At 42.5% G+C, this 21,647-nt stretch overlaps 1 protein-coding gene across 1 annotated transcript; it reads left to right on the forward strand.

Annotated features, from left to right (window-relative positions):
- Positions 1-1,776: 1,776 nt before the first annotated feature.
- On the forward strand, positions 1,777-21,183 carry LOC105918779 (NLR family CARD domain-containing protein 3). Its single transcript, XM_036128488.1, is given in 13 exon segments — positions 1,777-1,897; positions 3,470-3,581; positions 3,757-3,870; positions 4,997-5,110; positions 9,417-9,608; positions 10,488-10,528; positions 11,729-13,122; positions 13,124-13,518; positions 14,371-14,660; positions 15,237-15,438; positions 15,744-15,920; positions 18,993-19,166; positions 20,859-21,183. Coding segments are annotated over 12 exon segments (3,180 nt in total). The 5' UTR covers positions 1,777-1,897; positions 3,470-3,516; the 3' UTR covers positions 20,881-21,183.
- The last annotated feature ends 464 nt before the right edge of the window (positions 21,184-21,647 follow it).

Raw genomic sequence — 21,647 nt, forward strand, 5'->3', positions numbered from 1 at the left:
TGTCATTTGAAACCTTCAGAAATGATTTCTGCTGTCGTCCGGTTTTTAAGCTGCTTAAACATCCGCAGGGAAGCAAATGAAGCTTAACTATTGAAAAAAAAAAAAGTCCAGGATAATTTAATGTTTGGTATGTTTCATGACTTTAAAGATGAGGAAAAATTATTTAGATGAGAGCGAGTGTTGTTCTGGTCAACTTTTTAGAATTTGCCCATAATTTTAAATTAAATGATCAGAAGCAAATTATACTAAAGTCTTCTGGTTGGTTTAGAGTCGTTCTAATTGTTCGTAACTTGAGGTGCTTCATAAGATTAGCATAATTAATGCTGATTTAGTCTGTTGGCCAAGAGGAACATACATCAATTAAATGCTTATTATTACATGAGATTAACTGTAGATTAAATATATTTACTAAACTTGGCAGTTTTTACATTGAATTATTACAGAAAAGAAACAGTGGACCAATCAGCTGCTTGCTGGCAGACTTTCTGCACCAATCAATGGAAACTCTTACACGCTCAAATCGCAGAAATGTTATTTATTTTTTATCCGTGCTTAAAATCAAAAGATCAAAACCAATCAAATGTAGCTGAACAGAAAACAATTTGACAAAGAAAACAATCGTGATCCATGGAGCTTTTCCAAATATGCACAACGACTCAAGTTCCACAAAGCAACAATATTAAGTGTTGCATTAGTGTCCACAGCTTGGAGATATAAACTGAAGTTGATCAGCTTTCTTCTTTAAACCAGCAGAGTTTGATGCGTTGAACTGAAATCCAGGTTTTAAGTGGAAGCTGAAGCTGGTCCGGAGCAGTTCTGATGCCTTGCTTTATTAAAGCAACCCTAAAGCCACGATGGAGCACAGACCCCCTTTCATTGGTCCACTGTATGTGTTATATATTAAGAAATTAGGGTGATGGCAAAGAGCCTCCCTGTCTTAAAGAGCTGGAGTTAGGGGAATGATCCAAACAATTGGAAACAAACTGCTCAGCAGGTATTAGAAGAGGTTGACTGCTGTCATGTCATTAAAGGGGGTTCTGTTGATTACTTAAAAGGTTATAAGTGATGGTTTCTGACATGTTTATTGTTTAATTACATTCCTCAACATTACAGGAAAACTAGTCTGGTTTCTTGTAAATGGAGGATGAAGCCAGAGCAGGTAAAGCAGGTTCCTCAGCTGGTTCCACCCCGGAACCACCACAGCCATCATATTATTTACCTTAACACACAAACAGGTTACAACAGGAGAAGAAATACTAACAGCCATCATTCTGAAGCCATAAGAGATCCAAACCCCACAGAAATGGGTTTTAAATGTCTGTGTTCATGAAACTCCATTTCCCATAATGCACTGTTTATTTCAACGCGATTAAATATCAAAACACAGCCAAGTGTGTCCTATTTTTCTATCCACCCAAAACTTCCTGGACGTCACTGGAACTGCTTTCCAAAGCCCCGCCCACGGAAGAATCCGACCAATCACGTACAACCCCGCCCCTTTACCTCCAACAGGTGACGTTGTCAACTGATAACAGAAGTTTGGGAAGGAACCGAAGCAAGTGCGTATCCAGGTGAGTTTTCCTTGTTTTCCTCAGGGTGGGAGTTTCTCTGCGTGGAGGACAACAGGAAGGAGAGTCTGGCTCTTGTTCTGACCCAAAACTCTGGTTTAAATGTCCAGCTTGGCGATTAGCTGTTCAGTTCTGACTGCTGGAGGACTGGCTCATCACAAACCGAAACCAAAGGGTGTCTGGTGTCTGGAAGTGTTGGCTAGAACCAGACCAGCAGGTCCACGGGCGGTTCTGTCTGAGTGGGTTTTGGACTGAGCCGGCTGGTTCCTGATGTCTATTGAGGTCCCAAGTCTTTATCCTTAGTCCGAGTCAGGCCTCAAGTCAACCAGGTATTTCTAAAGTCAAGTCCCCAGTCTTGAATTTCCAGTTTTGAGTCTTTACCAATGTTGAAAGGCATGTTAAATGTAAATAATAGAGCATGTGTTCTTGTTAAATCAGTATTTATCTCAAAACCAATGTCACTGACCTTACAAAACAGTAAAATAAAATTTTGCTTCCAGATCATTCCTCCTTTGAGTTACATTGTTTCCAGAATATTCACTGAAAAATGCAACAGTAGAACTTCATGTTCAGACCCAAACGAAATTATTCTTGGGAGCATTTTTGTCTTTCGCTTCTTTTACTTTTTAAAAAACAATCTGGTTAATGTAATTGGCTGCACTGCTGCTCACACAGACATACCTACAGAGTGGGGAAAGAGAGACGGTCTGTGTTTGTAGATACTGGTTGAGTGAGATGAATTAACGTTGCACACTCCTTAAATGATGTCTTAAGATTTAGTTTGGGTAAAACACCAAGTCTTTTCAAGCAAACAGGTTAAAGTTTTGGGTCATTGGCATCAAAGTCCAAGTAACAAGTCTGTGATCACTCTTTCAAATCAAGTATGACTCTTGTCCCCACCTCTTTCTCTTTCTCTCTCCACACTAGCTGCCTTTCTGTCGCCCTAGAGGCGGGTATTGCCTGGGTGGCTGCTGCCCTAAACACTGGATAGTTTATCTCGTCTGTGCTTTCTTCTCTAACATAGAAAGTACTCCTGGGTCAATGTGAGTTTCTGTGCTTTCTGTGTCTCTGCTCTGTCTTCTCTAACATAGAAAGTACTCCTGGGTCAATGTGAGTTTCTGTGCTTTCTGTGTCTCTGCTCTGTCTTCTCTAACCCCCAGTGGGTGGAGGCAGATGAGCGTTCACACTGAGCCTGGTTCTGGTTCTGCTGGAGGTTCTCTTCCCTGTTAAAGGGGAGTTTTCCTCTCCACTGTCGCTTCATGCATGCTCAGTATGAGGGATTGCTGCAAAGCCATCAACAATGCAGACGACTGTCCACTGTGGCTATGGTCTCGCCTGGGCTTCCTTACAAAGGAAACATTTGACTGGTCTGGACGATTTTGGTTGAATTGCCTCTGCAAAGTGCCTTGAGATTATGCTGTTGTAAGCTAGTGCTCAGGCCTGTATTAAGACAATGTGGTGCCCCTGGGCACTATACCTCAACCCCCCTCCCCCCCTGACCCGTGCTGTCCTCCGGTCAAAAACATCAGACATAATCAAGGGGATTTCTGTAATATAATTTACTATTTACTAACTTACACAACTACATGTAGGCATATGAGCAGTGAGCAATATTCAAATATCTCATTTTAAAATGTTGAAATCAAAAAAATCTTGATTTATTGTCATTTATTATTATTGTGACATCAGTGTTCACAAAATGAATAATGCATGGTCTTTCAACAATTTCAAGTAAATAATATAGCAATTTATGAAAAATATATTTTTAAAGCATTTGTCATGTGGTGCCCCCCCCCCCCCCCCCCCCCCATGGTTGGTGCTCCTGGGCACTGGCCCACTGGCCCTTATGGATAATCCGGCCTGCTAGTGCTACATAAATAAATTCATTTAATTTGCTTTAGCTCACCGTCCGCGCTCCGGCTTTCCTGCTCCTCCTGAAGTCCAGAAAATGGAGGTTCCTGTGGAGGAAGACGAGAACGGAGCCAAACCTTCAGCCTGCGGGAAGGAACCAGAGTGAGTACCCTCACACACAGGAAACGGGGTTCAAAGCCATTACTGAAATAATGATGGGACTACTCCAACCCTTCTGGTTCTCTGTAGCAGTTTGTGTCTCCAGAGCTTCTTCAGTGGTTTCGTCTGAGGATTGCTCCCCGATTGATCTGATCTAAACAATGTGTCTGTCTTTCAGAGGTCAGATCCACAGATCAAGAGCAGAGTCCCCGGCATCCAGCTGTCTGTCCATGAAGAGTGACCACTCCAAGGGTCTCCATCAAGACTTCAGTAATGAACCCTCAGACTCAAAGTAAGACCATTGTTAGACTACCAGGTAGCCTAAAAGTTCCTCTCAGCTTTAGAGTAATTCAGATGCTGTTGAGAATGACTCTGAGTAAAGAGACGATAGAAATGTTTATCTTAGTGAGGAGATGTAGTTGACCCCGTTGCTAGGTGTGGTACTTTCTTCTAAGAGCTGTGATTGGTTGATAATAGAAGAAAAAACAACACAAATGTGCTCCTAGTGATCAGAGGAGAGAAATTAACCAATTAGACTGAATTAGCAAATGCGTGCCATGATTATGAAATTTAGCAAAATTGATTGTCACAGTGTTAAAATGTTCGGACGCACCTTATTTATATCCTTGTTATTTTGATTTGCTTCTTTATTTTTACCTGCCACTGATTTTACTGCTTTATTACACCTAAACATGTTTGCAATTACTTTACTCCTTAGTGGGTGATGGACGTTACTGTTTTTCATTACCAGGAAGGGTTTCAAACTGTTGAGGAACTGACTCAAAGTCTGCAAGGTTTTTTTTCTGTCTATCAAGTGTTTGAAGAACGTTTTTGTGAACATACAAGGCCTGGTCACTAGGTGGCCAGCTTGGGGGTCATGAAGTGGCTCATATGCAAGTTTTTATCCTCAACATTCACGCCAATAATGTCCGCTGTAGAGACAACTACGCACAGAAAGACTGAAGCTGACTGTTTAATTTAGCATTCAGTTCATGGCTTTATGAGTCCTCTTTGACAGTACCAGAGGAGGGATGTTGAACTATCAGTAAATCAGGTTGGTGATTAAGTGTCTTTACATACGGAGGAAGAGGAGTTGTCCTTGTGTTGGACCACGTCTCCTCTACTTTGTGACACAAGGATCACAATAACACAAGAAGTTGCACAAAGTTAAAGTTACACATGGGCATAACACTCATTTTGTTCATTTTGTTCTATAGCTCAACAAAGGATGCCTGTTTTGCCCTTTGTAATTGTCTCTGATGTCCATCAACTAGACATCATGCTGTTCTCAGAAACTGTCCCTACCATAAAACCTTCTGGTTCGCTGCAGCAGTTTGTGTCTCCAGAGCTGCTTCAGGGGTTTCATCTAAGGATTCCTCCCCGATTGATCTGATTTAAACAACGTGTTTGTCTTTCAGAGGTCAGATCCACAGATCGAGAGCAGAGTCCGGGGCATCCAGCTGTCTGTCTATGAAGAGTGACCACTCCAAGGGTCTCCATCAAGACTTCAATAATGAACCCTCAGACTCAAAGTAAGACCATTGTTTGACTACCAGGTAGCCTAAAAAGTTCCTGCCCTGAAGTCTCAGCTTCAGAGTGATTCAAATGCTGTTCACAACGACTCTGAGTAAAGAGATGACAGAAATATTTATCTTAGTGAGGAGGTGTGGTTGACCCCGTTGCTAGGTGTGACCCCAGATAACACGGCTTTGGCGGTCATGCAGGAGGCACCCAGGGTCGGCTTAGGGCAGATGCGAGCTGTGGAAACGACGTTGCCTCTCTTGTTATCCTGCCGGATGAGGCTTTTACAGACTAATGCTCGTTGTCCGAAGGTGCAGTGCCATATTACTGATGACCTTATCTGCAAGGGCTATGATTCCAGGCCTTGCATGGTTAGGATTGGAAACTCCCTCTCCCATCTGTTACTGACCCTGTCTTCGTTGGAATCAGTTCCACTTGAACACTCCACCCAAGGCCTGGTGGATGTGTATCTGCAGGCCTTCGTTCTAATGATGCGAGAGCTTGGACATACACTATCTACAATGGTCCATGCCTGCAGCCAGGTCTGACTGGCACAGTCACCACTTACTGAGCCTTTTAGGAGAACCCTACGGGACATTTTTGTGGTTCTGTGACAACTTTTTGCCACTGCAGTGCTGGACACTTTGGATTATAGAGCTCAGGCCTCTCGTACGAGGCAACAACTGTTAGGGCTTCACAGACGAACTCGCCAACTGGCTGGCACTTGGGTGGCTGCAGGTTCCTCACAGGGATCCTTACCTCCGTCTACTTCATTCACTTAGCCCCGGGGTCTGGACATACTCCACGTCAGGTAACCAGTCACGGGATCAGGCAGGGGTGCAGACTATGCACTTTTGAGGTGCATAGTCCGGCCAACGTCCGGCACAGGCTCTGAATCAGGAAATTGGAACCTTGCTAGCCAAGGGTGCTATAGTATGGTTTAAGCGTGGCGGCCCAGCAGGCTAATAATATGCTGCCATTTCCTGTTGGCATGTTTGGCTGAAGGGTTGTTTGTTGGGCTGGGATAAGGACATTGTGCTGTTTTTGAGAGGTGTTAGGTGTTTACACCCATCCAGCTGCCCTGTGGCACCGGCATGGGACCTTTTTCTGGTGCTTGAGGCCGCTTGACACTGGGACCCCACGGAGCCTCTGTGCCTGGTTCATGCCCTAAAGGCGTATATCAGTTCCACAGCACCTTTCCGAAAGACGAATGGGCTTCTTGTCTGCTACACGGGCTCCCGGAAAGGTTGGGCCCTTTTTTTAAGATTTATTTTATTAACTGAAGCTTTTAAAATATATTTATGGTGTATAGTAAGTATTTACAGTTATACTGACAGTTGTATTTTATAAAACAAACTTACTGATGTATAGTCTTACAGACACACCATACAAGGAAGATGATTTGTGATTTTTCTTTTAACACCAAAAGAAAAAATAAGGAAAAAGAAAACAAAGCAAAACATAATATTACACAAACTTTTCCCCTCCCACTCCACCCTCCTTTCTTGTATGGTTTTCGATATCATAATTTGAAGCCGGTCCAGGAAGGCTCACTCCACCATAGGCAGCCAGGTCGAGAGAGGGCAGAATGTCAGTGAAGGGGCCCGAGATTTTTTTAAAAGATTTCATGCTTTCCTCTCATATTATATAGTATCTGTTAGGTTGTGCTGTAAGATACAAGCTCATTGATCCAGTGCCTTACTGATGGTGAATTTTTCACATTTCCAGGTAACCAGGATACATTTACTCACTCCAGTGCTCGCAAGTAAAATAAAGTATTTCTTGTAATAGTTCACATTAATGGAGCCCACATCCCCGAGAATCCATAGTTTTGGGTCTTGTTCAATTTGCATTCCTATTACCCTTGAAGTTATCGCAATGACACATTTCCAAAATTCTTTTATCATTGGGCAACTCCATAGTATGTGTATAAAACCCCCTCAGTCATTTTACATCTTTGACATCTAGAGGAAGATTTACTGTCAATTTTATGTAACCTGTAAGAAATGTAATATGTCTTATGAAATATATTAAATTAAATGTGTCTGTGTTTTGTGGAGGTTAGCACAGTCTGTGCCTGTTCCAATAGATGATGCCACTCTGCCTCCTCATTAATACACCCTAGGTCTGTTTCCCATTTCCCTTTTGTAACTGTTTTATCATAAACGGGTAACTTTACATTGGTCATGCCATATATAGAAGATCTTATTCCTTTTGTTGATCTGCACGATTTATTACATAGGTGGATTTCAAGAGGAGTTTCTTTTGGGATGTCTGGGAATGTTTCTTTTGTTTTCTCTTTAACCCAGTCTCTGATTTGTAAAAATGTGATCTTTTGTGGAGGTTACATTTTTCATTTAATTGTCAGAAATTAGAAAATATAACATTAATGTATAAATCAGCAACTATTTGGATTCCTCTATCCCTCCACCTCCCGCAACACTGAGTCAGCAATGTGATGTGAGAGGCTGGTATTACCCCACAAAGGTGCTCTTCTAAGAAAGGAAATGTTTGTGCCGAGAAGTGAATGAGATTCTTGTGAAGCAGTAAATGTATTCAGTATTATTGGGTTGTTTGTTAGTGTGGCTAAACATTTCTTCATACCCAAGAATGGAACATCCTTTAAAGGTATAGATTTCATCTCATGTTGTTCTATCAGGACCCATCTTACCTCACTGTTTCCTGCATGCAGCCCGATCCATATTGATTGGTACTGAGAGGCAAGATAATAATTCCTAAAGTTAGGTAGGTTAAGTCCTCCCCTTGAATATGGAGCCTGTAGGGAGATGAGTTTGACCCTAGCGTTTTTCCTTTGCCATATAAAAGTAGTTATACTTTTGTTAAACTCTTTTAAGAAGCTCTTAGGAACATTTGTTGGAAGACATTGAAATGGGTAAATACATTTAGGCAAAATATTAATTTTATTTGGGTTAAATCTGCCTATATGAGACATTGGAAGATCCATCCATCTTTGAAAGTTAAGTTTAGTTTGTTACAATAATTTTATATAGTTTTGTTTGAATATATGCTCATCTGATTTGCCAATTTGTATACACGAATATTTGAAACCTGTGTTGCAGCATTTAATGGGTCAGTAAGAGCTCTAATATTGCTGTCCTGTATATTTAGTGGTAGAATCTCGCTTTTAGTGTAATTCAATTTATACCCAGAAACGTCATTATATTGTTTGAGGAGAGATATGTGTGAATCCTATAAATAAAAGGAGGTCATCTGCATACAGAGAAAGCTTATGTTCACTTGTATCAAATTTAAGTCCTGCTATGGAAGTGTTATAGCGAATGACAATGGCTTAATGGCTCAAATACAAATGCAAAGAGCAGGTGGGAGCTTAGACAGCCTTGTCTGCAGCCTCTGGTTAATGAGAAAGTGTTAGACAGAATATCATTTGTTAAAATATCAGCTTTGGGGGCATTAAAAAGTGTTTTAACATATTGAGTAAATTTCTCTCCAAAGCCCATAGCCTCTAAAGTCTGAAACAGAAAGCTTGGTTCAATCCTGTCAAATGCTTTGTTTGCATCCATAGACATTAGCATAGCATTTGGATTTTTTCTTTCAGCAGAGTTCAGTATGTGGAGCGGTCAGCGCACATTATCTGCTCCGTGCCTGTTTTAAACAAAACCTGTTTGGTCAGTGTGTATTATTTTTGGTATAGCATCTTCCAGTCAAAGAGCAATTAGTTTGGATAGTATCTTATAATCTGCATTTAATAGGCTGAGGGGTCTGTATGAGTCACACTTCTGTTTCTTTACCTGGTTTTAGAAGCAGTGTGATTGTTGCGATTTTCAATGCCTTTGCTTATTTACAGCTTATTTACAGAATGAATGTGGTGCTGCCCTATGCCCTTCTAGGTACCCTGGGGCAGTATCCATCTATGTCCCGTCTGCCCGTCCGTCCGTCCGTCCGTCTTCTTCCACTTATCCGGGGTCGGGTTGCGGGGGTAGCAGCTTCAGTAGGGAGGCCCAGACGTCCCTCTCCCCGGCCACTTGGGCCAGCTCCTCAGGAGGAATCCCAAGGCGTTCCCAGGCCAGCCGGGAGACATAGTAAATGTTGTATTTGTTCCTTGGATTTGCAGATTATTACGTCAGGCACAGGGACTTCTATTTAACTATACCACAGTTGCATCTAAATATGGTTTCTGAGCCACAGAAATGTCAGTTTCTTATTTATTGAGGGACAGATGAATAATTAAATTGGCCATTTATGAGGTCCTGGATTAGTTTTATCTTCTATGCACTTCATGTTTGGTTGTTTTAAGGTATCCTGATTGTTTTATTTGCAGTAATTATTGTAAATTTAATCATGTCATGGTTTTGAGTTGTTTGGCCCAGATGCAGGACACACTCACGAGATAGAGAGCAGGTTTAACACATTTCTTTCTTTCACACAAGCGCTACAGAGGTTGAAATGTCTGGTTTTAACAGCGCAGATAATCGGCGAGGTCTGCGGGTGGCGCGGGAATGAACACAGCCTGCGGACAGAGAACGAGAGGTTAGTCCCACCGACAATAGGACAGGCAACACCACGACCGGGAGGCTTACCGCAAGAGAATCTAGGATCCGCCAGGGGAAGGGCGTTGAAACGGTCTTCGGTGGACTGCTCCGAGTCGTGGAGCGTCAGGGTGTCGGTGGAGAGAGTGGCTGTGCGGCAGGCAGGTTGATGGAGGTTAAGCGGGGCCCGATCGGCATAACAAGTGAGGGTGGGCGGCCGGCTGTCAGCTGGAGGGGTCCGGGAGATTTAATGAGGTCCTCAGCCCAGCTTGGTATTACCAAGGGAGCCTCAGAGTGGATCTTGAGCTCGAGGGAGTATCTGAAACAGGATCCAGAGAGATGGGAGCCAGATGGCTTGACTCGGGACGTAATAGCGTGAGGGAGAACTTGGAACGGGGTCCAAAGCGTGAGGCAACCTGAGAGAGACAGGGGAAAATGATTACGTCGAGACCGAGAAGCTGTCAGGAGACAGTGGCCAACTGAGGCGTACCACATTAGGTTAACACTGTGGTGGTGTCCAGCTGATAGCCTGTTGTTGAAATACTCCACCGCCATGCTGTGGAATGAGGATCAGCTGTGTTTTCGCTCCCCTGTCAAACTGCCGCCAGCTGTTGAGAGGGAGGAGGGGGAAAAAAAGGCAGGACAGCAGCAGCCTGACTGGAGCTGGCCACAGAGTCCTGACACAATTGTTTGTACAGTCCAGAAAGTAAAAATAAAATCATAATCTGAATGTTCAGAACTTTTAGATTTTTTAACATATTAAGTGTGTAACAAATAAGATGCATTATTATTGATAAATGCAATCAGAATATTAAGCACCATTAGTGTCCTAAAGGACCAGAAGAGCTGTCAGTAACTGATGTTAATACTATCTTCACAGGGAACCGGTGGTGAGCAGTGCTTGCAGCGTCTCTGTAAAAGGTAAGACATTTTGATAACCTTTTGGTCTAATGCTGGGTACAACCTAACAGTGTAGCTGGAGTTGCTAGTCCAGATTGGATGTTTTCATCTCCAATAATCTGGTGGATTTTAACCCTTTCCACTCTAGAGTGGCATTGGGGACTCGGAGATACAAAACAGCTTTAGTGTTTAGGTCTTTATTTGAAGCTGCACCATCCCTGACTTTAACAGACTGCATAAATACAACAACTTCCAGGACTTTGAGAACTCCTAAAATAATCTCTGTTGTTCAGTGGTTGACTTAACTCAGTTCTATTTAAACTTTATTTAAAGAGCCCATATGAAGCAATGGACCAAAATGCTGAACATGTCAATAAAAGTACAATTACTATATCCAGACCAAGACATATTAACCCGGTCCTGTTGCTGTCCTTTCATAATAGAGCTGAGCCAAAAGCATCTTTCCCACCCTGTCGGTGGTGCTGATCAGGCAAAACAAACCCAGTCCCAGACAGAGATCCTGCGGTGTCGTCATCTCTCCCCTTACTCAACAAAATCAGAGACGTTTATTGTAGACCTACATCTCACAGCCCCTGGGCCTAATGCAAGCTTGCCTACGGCTTTCTGAAAATGAACTACAAAGTGTGCAATCTCTTCTCTCCAGACATTTTTGTTGATTTCCCTGAGGGGGCTGTGCTGATACATCATGTCACGCAAAGGATTGTGCGATACCATAAGGCTCCTTTACACCGGAGAGGGAGCAGACAGGCTACTTTTCCTAACTCCTTCCTTACTGACTGCACTTTTCGGACAGCACTGATCATAGTGACCACTGATACACTTCTGCTTTGGCTAAAAAATCTTTAATCCATAAAGGTATTCGGATAGACCCTCATTAACACTGCTAGTGATAGCACTGGCCTTACATTGGTCTGCCGTAAAGCTGTTCGTCTTACAGTGAGAACAAGAACAGAATCACAAGACCGCCTCGGGGTCAGAAAGTTGCAAGTGTGTTTTTTTTTTAGTTAGAAAAAGGGGGAGATGACAGACCCCTCAATCGCCTCAGAAACACTTGGATTATCATCAACAGGATGTAGAAGAGGATATATTAGTCCTACTTTAAGATGAAAGTAATGGTGTGAAGACCAAATTATGAGGAACTAAACCTTCTTAGGGCTTTTCTTTTTAATCAGGATGAAAGTTTTCTTTTTGTCTTTTCAGCGGATGTTGGCTTAGATGTTTTAGCTGAACATAAGGCCTTTCTGAGAAGGAGAAATGAATGTGTCACCGAAGGAAGTGCTGAAACAGGAAGAACAACCCTCCTCAACAAGATCTACATTGAGCTCTACATCACAGAGGGACAGAGTGAAGAGGTTAATACCCAGCACGAGGTGAGGCAGCTGGAGACGGCTACCAAAAGAAAGGCCCTCCATGATACACCCATCAGGTGCCATGATATCTTTAAACCTTTACCTGGCCAACTTGGACCTATCAGAGTGGTGCTGACCAATGGCGTCGCTGGTATTGGTAAAACCTTCTCGGTGCAGAAGTTCACTCTGGACTGGGCAGAGGGCTTGGAGAACCAAGATGTCCGTGTGGTGGTTCTGCTGTCGTTCAGGGAGCTGAACCTTATCAGAGATGAGCAGCACAGTCTTCTCTCGCTGCTCCATGTTTTTCATCCAACCCTCCAGAGGCTCCCAGCAGAGCGGCTGGCTCGCCAGAAACTTCTTTTCATCTTTGACGGCCTGGATGAAAGCAGACTTGCTCTGGACTTCAACCACAGTCGGCTGGTTTCTGACGTCACACAGAAGTCATCAGTCGACGTTCTGCTGACAAACCTCATCAAGGGGAACCTGCTTCCCTCGGCTCTGGTCTGGATCACCTCCCGACCTGCAGCGGCCAATCGGATCCCTCCTGAGTGTTTTGACAGGGTAACAGAGGTCCGAGGCTTCACCGACCCCCAGAAGGAGGAGTACTTCAGGAGGAGGTTCAGTGATGAAGAGTTGTCCAGCAGAATCATCTCCCACATCAAGACCTCCAGGAGCCTCCACATCATGTGTGGAATCCCAGTCTTCTGCTGGATCACTGCTACGGTTCTGGAAAACATGTTGACCACAGAGCAGAAAGGAGAGCTGCCCAAGACCATGACTGACATGTACTCTCACTTCCTGCTGGTCCAGACCAGGAGGAAGAAGGAGAAGTACCATGAAGGACATGGGAGAAGTCCACAGGAGTTGATGGAGGCTGATAAGGAAGTTCTCCTGAAGCTAGGGAGGCTGGCGTTTGAACATCTAAAGGAGGGAAACATCATGTTCTATGAAGAAGACCTGCAGCAGTGTGGTCTGGATGTAACAAAGGCCTTGGTGTACTCGGGTGTTTGCACAGAGATCTTCAAGAGAGAGAGCGTGATCTTCCAGAAAGCAGTCTACTGCTTCGTTCACCTGAGCATTCAGGAGTTTCTGGCAGCAGTCTACATGTTCCACTGCTTCACCAGCAGGAACAAAGAGGTGATTGAGAGGTTCCTGGGGAAAAAGTGCAAGAAGTTTTCTCTTCAGGACTTCCTGAGCGTGATGATGGGGAAAGCATTTAGAAGTAATACTGGCCACCTGGACCTGGTTTGTCCGCTTCCTTCACGGCCTCTCTGTTGAGTCCAACCAGAGGCTTCTCGGAGGTCTGCTGGGTCAGACAGAGAACAGTCCAGAAAGCCTCCAGAAGGTCACTGACAAGCTGAAGAAGATGAACACAGATAAAATCTCCCCTGACAGAAGCATCAACATCTTTTACTGCCTGATGGAGCTCAGAGACCTGTCCATTTATCAGGACATCCAAGAGCTCCAGAAGTCGGAGATGAAATCGGATAGGAAGCTCTCAGAGGTCCACTGCTCAGCTCTGGCCGACATGCTGCAGATGTCAGAGGGGGTTCTGGATGAGTTGGACGTGGAGAAGTACAACACGTCAGATAAAGGACGGCTGAGACTGCTCCCAGCTGTGAGAAACTGCAGAAAGGCTCGGTGAGTCCAAATGTGGTGCTAAATAGATCAGTAGGTTTGTTGTGGGGAATAATGAGAGCTGATCCCTCGGTTAATGGTTTAATAAAATTAAATGGTGATTCCATCAAGTTCCAGCATTTTATTGAGACACGAAGCAGAGATAAAGTAATCCCATCACTGGCTCGGCTGCATGCTACACCCCATCTGCTCCAAGCTCTGGTCTCTGCCCAATCTGAGGCCACCGCCTCCTCCACATTACTGTACCGGGCTGCCGCGTTCACCATAAAGACAAAAACGAAACGAATCTTAATCCAAACATTGGTAGTACCGCACAGAAAACACACAATTGAGCACTAGCAGCACTTCCTCGTCTCCTCCCTGAGTGCAGCTGCTCATATGATTTAAAGGAGCTAGGTCACAGATGACCTTTGAACCTGAACAGTAATTTTCCATTCTCTGTAAGAAAAATTAGGTATTGTTTTACCATTAAAAATGGTTGATGTTCATTATAAGTAACCAACAATGCATAAATTATGTAAACGAAGTGTAATTTGAAGTGTATTCTATCAGCTGGAGGCTGGTTTTGCTATGGTTGCTGAATGACCATTAGCCTCATGGCTAATTTGTTCTGGCCCTGGGTTAAGATGGAAGGGTAAATTTAATAAATACAGTGGGAAGTATAACAAAGACTCCCATCAAGTCTGCAGCAAGAGACTGAAAATATTCAGAATGTAACCAGTAAACTAGTGGAGATGAAACATGCATACTAAAAATGTGTGGATTAGATTATGAAAATACCTTTAGGTTGTTGCATAATATTTCTGTCTGTCTTTTATCTTAAGAATGTAGGTAATTTGCTCCCTCTAATCGCAGATTTTTTAACTGTGGGCTCTCGCGGACTCACTGTGAAGTGGTGGCCTCCGCTCTGAGGTCCAGCCCATCTCATCTGATTCAACTGGACCTGAGCTGGAATGACATAAAAGACTCTGGAACAAAGATCCTGTGTTCTGGACTGGAGAGTCCAAACTGCAGGCTGGAGGTGTTGAGGTCTGTTCACTGGTGTTGTTGCTTTGATTTCTGTATCGGCCTAAAACCTGATTCACAAACGTTTTCTCATATCTGTTCTGGTAGAAATGGGACAAATTTCATATTTTCCACACACATTTGAAGTTAAATTCTTTCAGAAGAGCTTATTTTTAGTTGGTTTTGAATTTTGGACCAGTTTATGTAGTTTAAGTGAATCATTTCTCATCTGTTTGTCAGTTTGTTTCAGTTTAAATGTTTTTAAAGTATAAAATCAAAGTAAGGGGTCATAAAGGGTTAATTTAGAGACAGGCTTGCATTCTCTGGCAAGCATTCAGCACACTATATTGTCTTTTTCCTATTTAGTTTTAGGTTTTGAGATGAAGCAGTCACATAGAGAACCCTCTTCAGCTGTACTTTGCTTTGAAGAGTTTAACAAAAGGTGCTTATATTTTAACGCTTCTGTGGTTAAAATCTAGCTGAGAGGAATTTTTAAGACTCATTTAAGTGTTGACTTTAGTTTTAGATCTGTATGTGATGAGGCATGACTCATGAAAATTTTGAAAAATCTGTTGTCTATTTTAGTGGTCAGATTTTATAACATCTGACGGGTTGAAACTGAAAAATAAACACCCCGACCTCCATTTAACGTCCGTTTTATATAGAGACCCACTGAAAGGAAGACATCATCCAAAAGGCTCTTGCTCCGGCTTCAGCTCACATGCTTCATTTCTCATTCAGGTTGGAGCTGTGCAGTTTGTCAGAGGTCAGTTGTGCGGCTGTGGTCTCGGCTCTGAGGTCCAACCCATCCCATTTGACAGAACTGAACCTGAGCGAGAACGAAAAGCTGAAGGATGCCGGAGTGAAGGAGCTCTGCGGGTTTCTTCAGAGTCCGCTCTGCAAAATAAAGACTCTGAGGTCAGATATTTTAATCTGTGTATAAACTGTTACTTAAACTGCTGGGATGTGTATAGCTAACATAATACTGGCTGAAATACTCACAAACATGTCAGTGGGACTGCATCTGGATCTATGACTTTTACATTGGATATTTATTATCACATCTTGTTTCTATCTTGTTTCTTCAAAACGTGTTGTAGTACAGCAGAAGTTTGTATTGATGAACATGGCTGTGGAGTAGTCAGAGTTTAAGAGCTTAAGCCAGTGTGTATTAATTAAAGCAGCAGCATCGTCTTTATCACTTCTTTTATTCTTTTATTCAGATTGTGGGGCTGCAAGTTGTCAGGGGTCAGCTGTGCCTCTCTGGCCTCAGCTCTGAGGTCCAACCCCTCTCATCTAACAGAGCTGAACCTGAGCTGGAACTATGAGCTGAAGGATGCTGGCGTGAAGGAGCTCTGTGGGTTCCTAGAGACGCCGCACTGCGTGATAGAGACTCTGAGGTCGGTGGCCGTGTCTTAGTTTTGCCATAAGGCAAAAGTTGTGCTGACGGTGAACTGCAGCCATATGGCTGATATTGCGGTGGTCCAAATCTGGGTGTGTTTGCTGTAAAGTTGTTTACCTTCTTCTGAGATTTGGTCCTTTTGCAAATTTCCATGCATAATTTACCTAATAGCCAAACATTAGCATTAACTGGCAATGGATCACCGGTAACCCATTGGGCCATATTTTTTACTTCAAAGCCATGTTGTTCCTTCCGCAGACTTCCATTTTATAAAGCTCTTGCATCAAGATGGTCGTCTAGGCCCTCTTCCTTTCATTGACACCCCTTTTTACCAACTGTGTTGATCCACAGTTTCTCCAGAGCTAAGAATATTCACCATAGCTCTTTTCTCAAAACCATCCCTCCTGTTTTGAGGCAGGTTGCTCAGACCAGTCAGTTTAGACGCTCATTGTGACATGTGGAGATTGTAGCCAGTAAAATGACCATCATATGGGTGTATCGCTTGTGGGGCAGGAAATTTAAAACTCCGTAACATCGGTATCTGCTCACCCCTCCCTTGTCATTTCCTCAGTGTAGGAGGGGTTAAATTTTGCCAGGGTTTCCCACAGAAAATGGGTTAATCCTGGTGGTAGTTATCTGGTGGCTCATGGGAGATGCGTGAGGAGCTAATAACAGCTCCTCACACTTTGCTAATAAGCTAATAACAGCTCCTCACACTTAACTAATAAGCTAATAACAGCTAGCGTGTTAGATTAGTTAATAGAGAGGTTTCTATTCCAGACGGGAACTATACCGACCTACATTTCTCACAGTTTAAAAGAGCCTCATAAGGGAGAGGCGGAGAAACTTTAGTTTGAAAAGAAATTAAATTGGTGTCAAAGCCGAACAAGACGGCTGCAGGGTTGGAGTTTAGGTCTAGAGGATATACTTGTGTTATTATGCTGTTTTCATATCAGTTAAAAAAAGGTCTCCAAATGATACGATTCATCTCAATAAGTTTTCTAAAAAAAATATCGTCCAGCAAAATTTGTTATCGTCACAGGCAATCTTAGATGATCTTTGATCCTGCTGGAGCTGATCATTGGCTGAGCTTTTGCAAATTTAGTTATTCTCTGATCCATTCGAATAGTTTTCTTTTTCTTCCTCACCATTCTGGTTTTGGCTGCCATTTTAAAGTGTTTGATATCATTTAAGCTGAACAGCCTATTATTTGTTGCACTTCTTTATACACTGAAAACATGCTTTGGATCTACTTAACTCAGTAGTGAGCATGGGTTGCAGAACAACCTTTTGCTTTCAAAGCAGCCTATTATGTCGCTTTACTTCAACACCACTCAGTCGCTTCCCTCCAAAACTATTTAATCAATTAAAACTAAGGGGCAGGGTTTTAAGAGAGTAAGCCTCACTTATTTCAATCCTGCAACCTCCAGGTTACTAGTGGTGTCTCCTTACAGTGTGAACTATGTGATCAGTATACCAGAAAAGTCATCTTTGGTGTTTGAATCTGAATCTCTGCTCCTGAGTGTGTGAAATGTATTTGTCCTGATATATTCTGTTCTCTTGACCCACTTAATCAGTTACGAAGCTTTGTGTTGCTGTGGTGAAATTCCTTTTAGTGATGTTAAGTTTAGTGATGTTAGGTTTAGTGGCTTAGCATGCACAGAGGAGAATAACAAATAACTTGTGAATAAACAGTGCGTTCTGTGTGACTAGGGTGACAGACTATTTCAGGAAAAGGATTTTCTCTCATTGCATTAATTTATTATGTAGTTCCTACACAGTATTATTACATTCCCTAAGTAGATGAAATGATAATGTTGAATCAACACAATATGATTAGATAGATCCAACAAACGCAAGTTTTTTGTCTTCAGTCATACTATCTACACAATGTTATTATGCTCTTGTTACGACATGAAGCAATAGTGTTAAAAAGTAACTGAAAATGAGTAGAACCAACAGACACCAGATTTCTTTTTTTTGGTGTAGGTTTTCCCCTCTTTCACTGATTTCTGAATCAAAGAAAGCTCTTCTTTGAACAATGTCTTGAATGACCCATTTTACTCTGTTTTTCAAGTACAAATGCACAGCTAGCATATGCAGCATCAGTCGCCACGTGTTTAACACCTGTTTTTTTCACATAATCAGTGACCTCACTAATTGAACAAATGTTTTTGAACACGTCCCTTTTAGTAAATGACTGTTTCACTGAATCGGCAGCATGCACGTCAGGACTGTTTTCAATACCTTTACTGAACCTTCTGGAAACGTACTTGCAGTGTAGAAGTTGAAATTCTAAGAAAAACAGTGATTTATCCAGTTAGTGATGTGAGACTGCTATTATTTTTGGACAAAACGGTATAAGTGGTCTTATTTTCTTCTGGTCTTTAAAAAATTAACCAATTACTGTAGGGTTCCTCGCTCTGCCAGATGTGCACAAGCTTTACTCATTTGTACCATGTTCCTTTGCTTCCCTGCACTTAAACCTTAAAGTTAACTAAACAACTCTTTGCACATGTGGATGCATGAACATGCTACTGGATTCCCTTGTGCAGGTTATGACCATTAAAAACATGCAACCATCAAAGGCAGGGGTGTTGAACAGGATGAACGCCAGCAGGAGTTCAGCCCTGGAGCAGCACATGTCCTCCTTGGTGTGCTTTTCCAAACTCATACAATGTGCTTCTCGAACCGCGAATGATATCGCTTAGTCGCTCAGTATTATGAGCAAAGAATAGACACATAGACAGGAAGCTGAATCCATTATGAGCTTTCAGTGTCCATCAGGTAAAATATGAGCAGCTTTATTTTGGAATTTTCATGGAGAGAATTTTATATTTTATTGGTAAAAATGGTTTGATTTGGGAATAGTGATTAAAAATGATATGGAATAGGAAGTATTTAAATTAAGTAAATCATTTGGATATGTTTATTATGTTATTTTTTTAAAAGGGAAGGACTTAAGTTTTGGAAATCAGGAAAACACTTAAGTTAAATTCCTATTTCTGAGTGATGATATAATTTACTTGGGAAAACAATCTGTATTTTAATCTTTTTGAAACATTTTCAGTTTGAAGGACTGTGGGTTGTCAGAGATCAGCTGTGCTTCTCTGGCCTCGGCTCTGAAGTCCAACCCCTCCCACCTGTCAGAACTGGATCTCAGTGAGAACTGCCTGAAGGATCAGGATCTGAAGCCGCTCCGCAAGCTGCTGAACAGCCCAGGCTTCAAGCTGGAGACTCTAAGGTCAGTAGATTGTTGGCCCAGCGGGTGTCAGCAGGGTTGTACTGACCGATCAGCCAGAAGCTTGTTTCTGTATTTGATGTGCTCACATCTACAGGAGACAAACCAGGATTGTAGCAGAATTACTTCCATCCTCTTACCTATAAAGTTACATTGCTGCCCATTGTTGGAAATATTTTCTTTTTTTATATAAAAAGGGAAATATTTTCTAATCTTCATTCAATTAATCTACTACACAAAATAGTCTAAGTTGAGGAAGAAAAATTAGAAAAGAAGAAATAAAAAAGGAATAAATGGAAAGTTGGGACGTGCGGCTGGATCCACCGCTTTGCTGTGTTGCCCCTAAAAAGCTCTGCTCCAACCAGTTGCCTTCAAAAGTCCCATAATTACCATCTTCAGATAGAAAGCACCTGGTACCACAACAAACCCACCAGAACTCACAGACGGTGCCAGCAGAGCGTTAACCAGAGGAGCAGCACAGAGGTCAAAGGTCACCCCGAAGGAGCTGCAGAGCTCCACAGCAGAGATTGGAGGATCTGTCCACTTCATAGAGCTGAGCTTTATGGAGGAGTGGCTAGAAAAAAAGCCATGTCTGAGTATTAAAAGTATAAAGGCGAGATTTGAGTTTGCCAAAAGGCATATGGGCAGCTCCCCAAATGTATGGAGGAAGAAGCTCTGGTCAGATGCGGCTAAAACTGAACTTTGAAACCACCAATGAATACGCTTAACCAAACCCAACACACCATCCCCACAGTGAGACACGGTGGTGGCAGCATCATGATGTGGGGATGATTTTCAGCAGTAGGGACTGGAAAGGATGGATGCTGCTAAACAGTAATAGTAATAAGTAATATCATCTTTATTGTCATTGAAACATACATTGAAACATACATTACAACGAAATTTGTTCTCTGCTTTTAACCCATCACCCTTGAGGAGCAGTGGGCTACCATGTGCGGTGCCCAGGGAGCAATCTGGGGTTAAGGGTCTTGCTCAGGGACCCAGAGTGAAGGCGCTGGGGATCGAACTGGGTACTTGCATCCTTCTCTGAGTGCAAGCGCGCTGCTCTAACCGCTAGGCCAACACTCGCCATACACCGAGACGCAGCTCGGTAGGCAATTTGGGGTTGGCCCAGCGGGCAAGTGTGCCCCTGGGCAAGTGCCTTGCCCAGGGGCACATCGACATGTGGCAAGGGGAAGCTGGAATCAAACCCACAACCTTCTGATTACCAGACGACAACTCAACCCATCAAGCCACAGTCGCCCTAAACGCAAGGATATTCTGGAGCAGAACGAGTGTCGGACTGCCTGAGATCAAAGCTGTCTGAAGGTTCTGCAAACAAAATGCTACAAATCTAAATTCAAGGTTGTGAAGAAAGAAAACATAAAAAAAAAAAAAAATAAATAAAAAAAACGTCCAAGTGGGATAAACGCTGCAGGCCATTTTGTGCCAGAATCAGAATATTGATTATATAATATGCTTATATAATGTTTCCCAGTTCACAGTCTGCCTTTAGCTGTGGCAGGTGTGGGTTTGGACCTAGATTCAAGTCGAACATGGCAAACATGAGGGCTAAAAGAAAGATAGCTGTGCTCCACATCTGCTCTGGCACCTCTAATGCTCTCTAATCTGGATGTGCTACTTTGCTCACAGATGGCTGACGCTTATCGAAGATCTTTGTTCTTCTCTCTGCAGGTGGAGGTTAAAATCTTTTTGAATGAAAGGTCTGTGACTTTTGACCTGACGAGCCACAGCGGTTGAAGCAGCAGCCGCAGTTTGGGTCTGAAGAAACTCACTGGCTCATGAAGAGGAGATGAGATATTTTGTTTTTCAAATTTATTATTCATGCTCAGAGACATTTTTAGTCTCCTTTTGAACACCAAAATTAAACCTAAGCTGCAATAGTTACATTCTTAAACTAGCGTTGTATGTATTTATGTACAGTATATGTTACGTTTACTGTTGTTTTTATTCTTTATTTTTGGATGTAAAATCTAAAATAAAAATCTTATGCTTTTTCAAAAGTCTTCATGCTTTTAAAAATAGTTGCATCTCAATAAACTAGAAAACTATCTGTAGTGGACAGAATAACTACTAGATTTTCCTCTTAATTGGTAATTAAAGGAGCAATAGGTATGACATTTACTGTAAAATCCACCTAAAACACACTCCTTTCTCACCCAGGATGGAAGTAACATTCCCTGTAAACAATCGGTCCTCTCCATCAAGTGTCTTAGTCATGTTTTTTTCCTTTCAAACCTAGAGGTACGGTCCAGGACAACTGGAGTGTAGCCCGTGTCTACTTACTGGTTCCTGAGCTAATCATATGAGATTTCCCAGGGTTCCCAAAACAGAGCTCAGCATTTGGTATTTTACCTTGACAAAAGAGCAGCAGCCTGAAAACATGGAAGGCAGTAAGAGAAGCAGACCAGAAATGAAATAGAAGACATCATCATAGACCTGTTCTGTGGAAGTAAACATTCT

The sequence above is a fragment of the Fundulus heteroclitus genome, chromosome 24 (assembly GCF_011125445.2).
Source record: "Fundulus heteroclitus isolate FHET01 chromosome 24, MU-UCD_Fhet_4.1, whole genome shotgun sequence".
Taxonomy (NCBI): Eukaryota; Metazoa; Chordata; class Actinopteri; order Cyprinodontiformes; family Fundulidae; genus Fundulus; species Fundulus heteroclitus.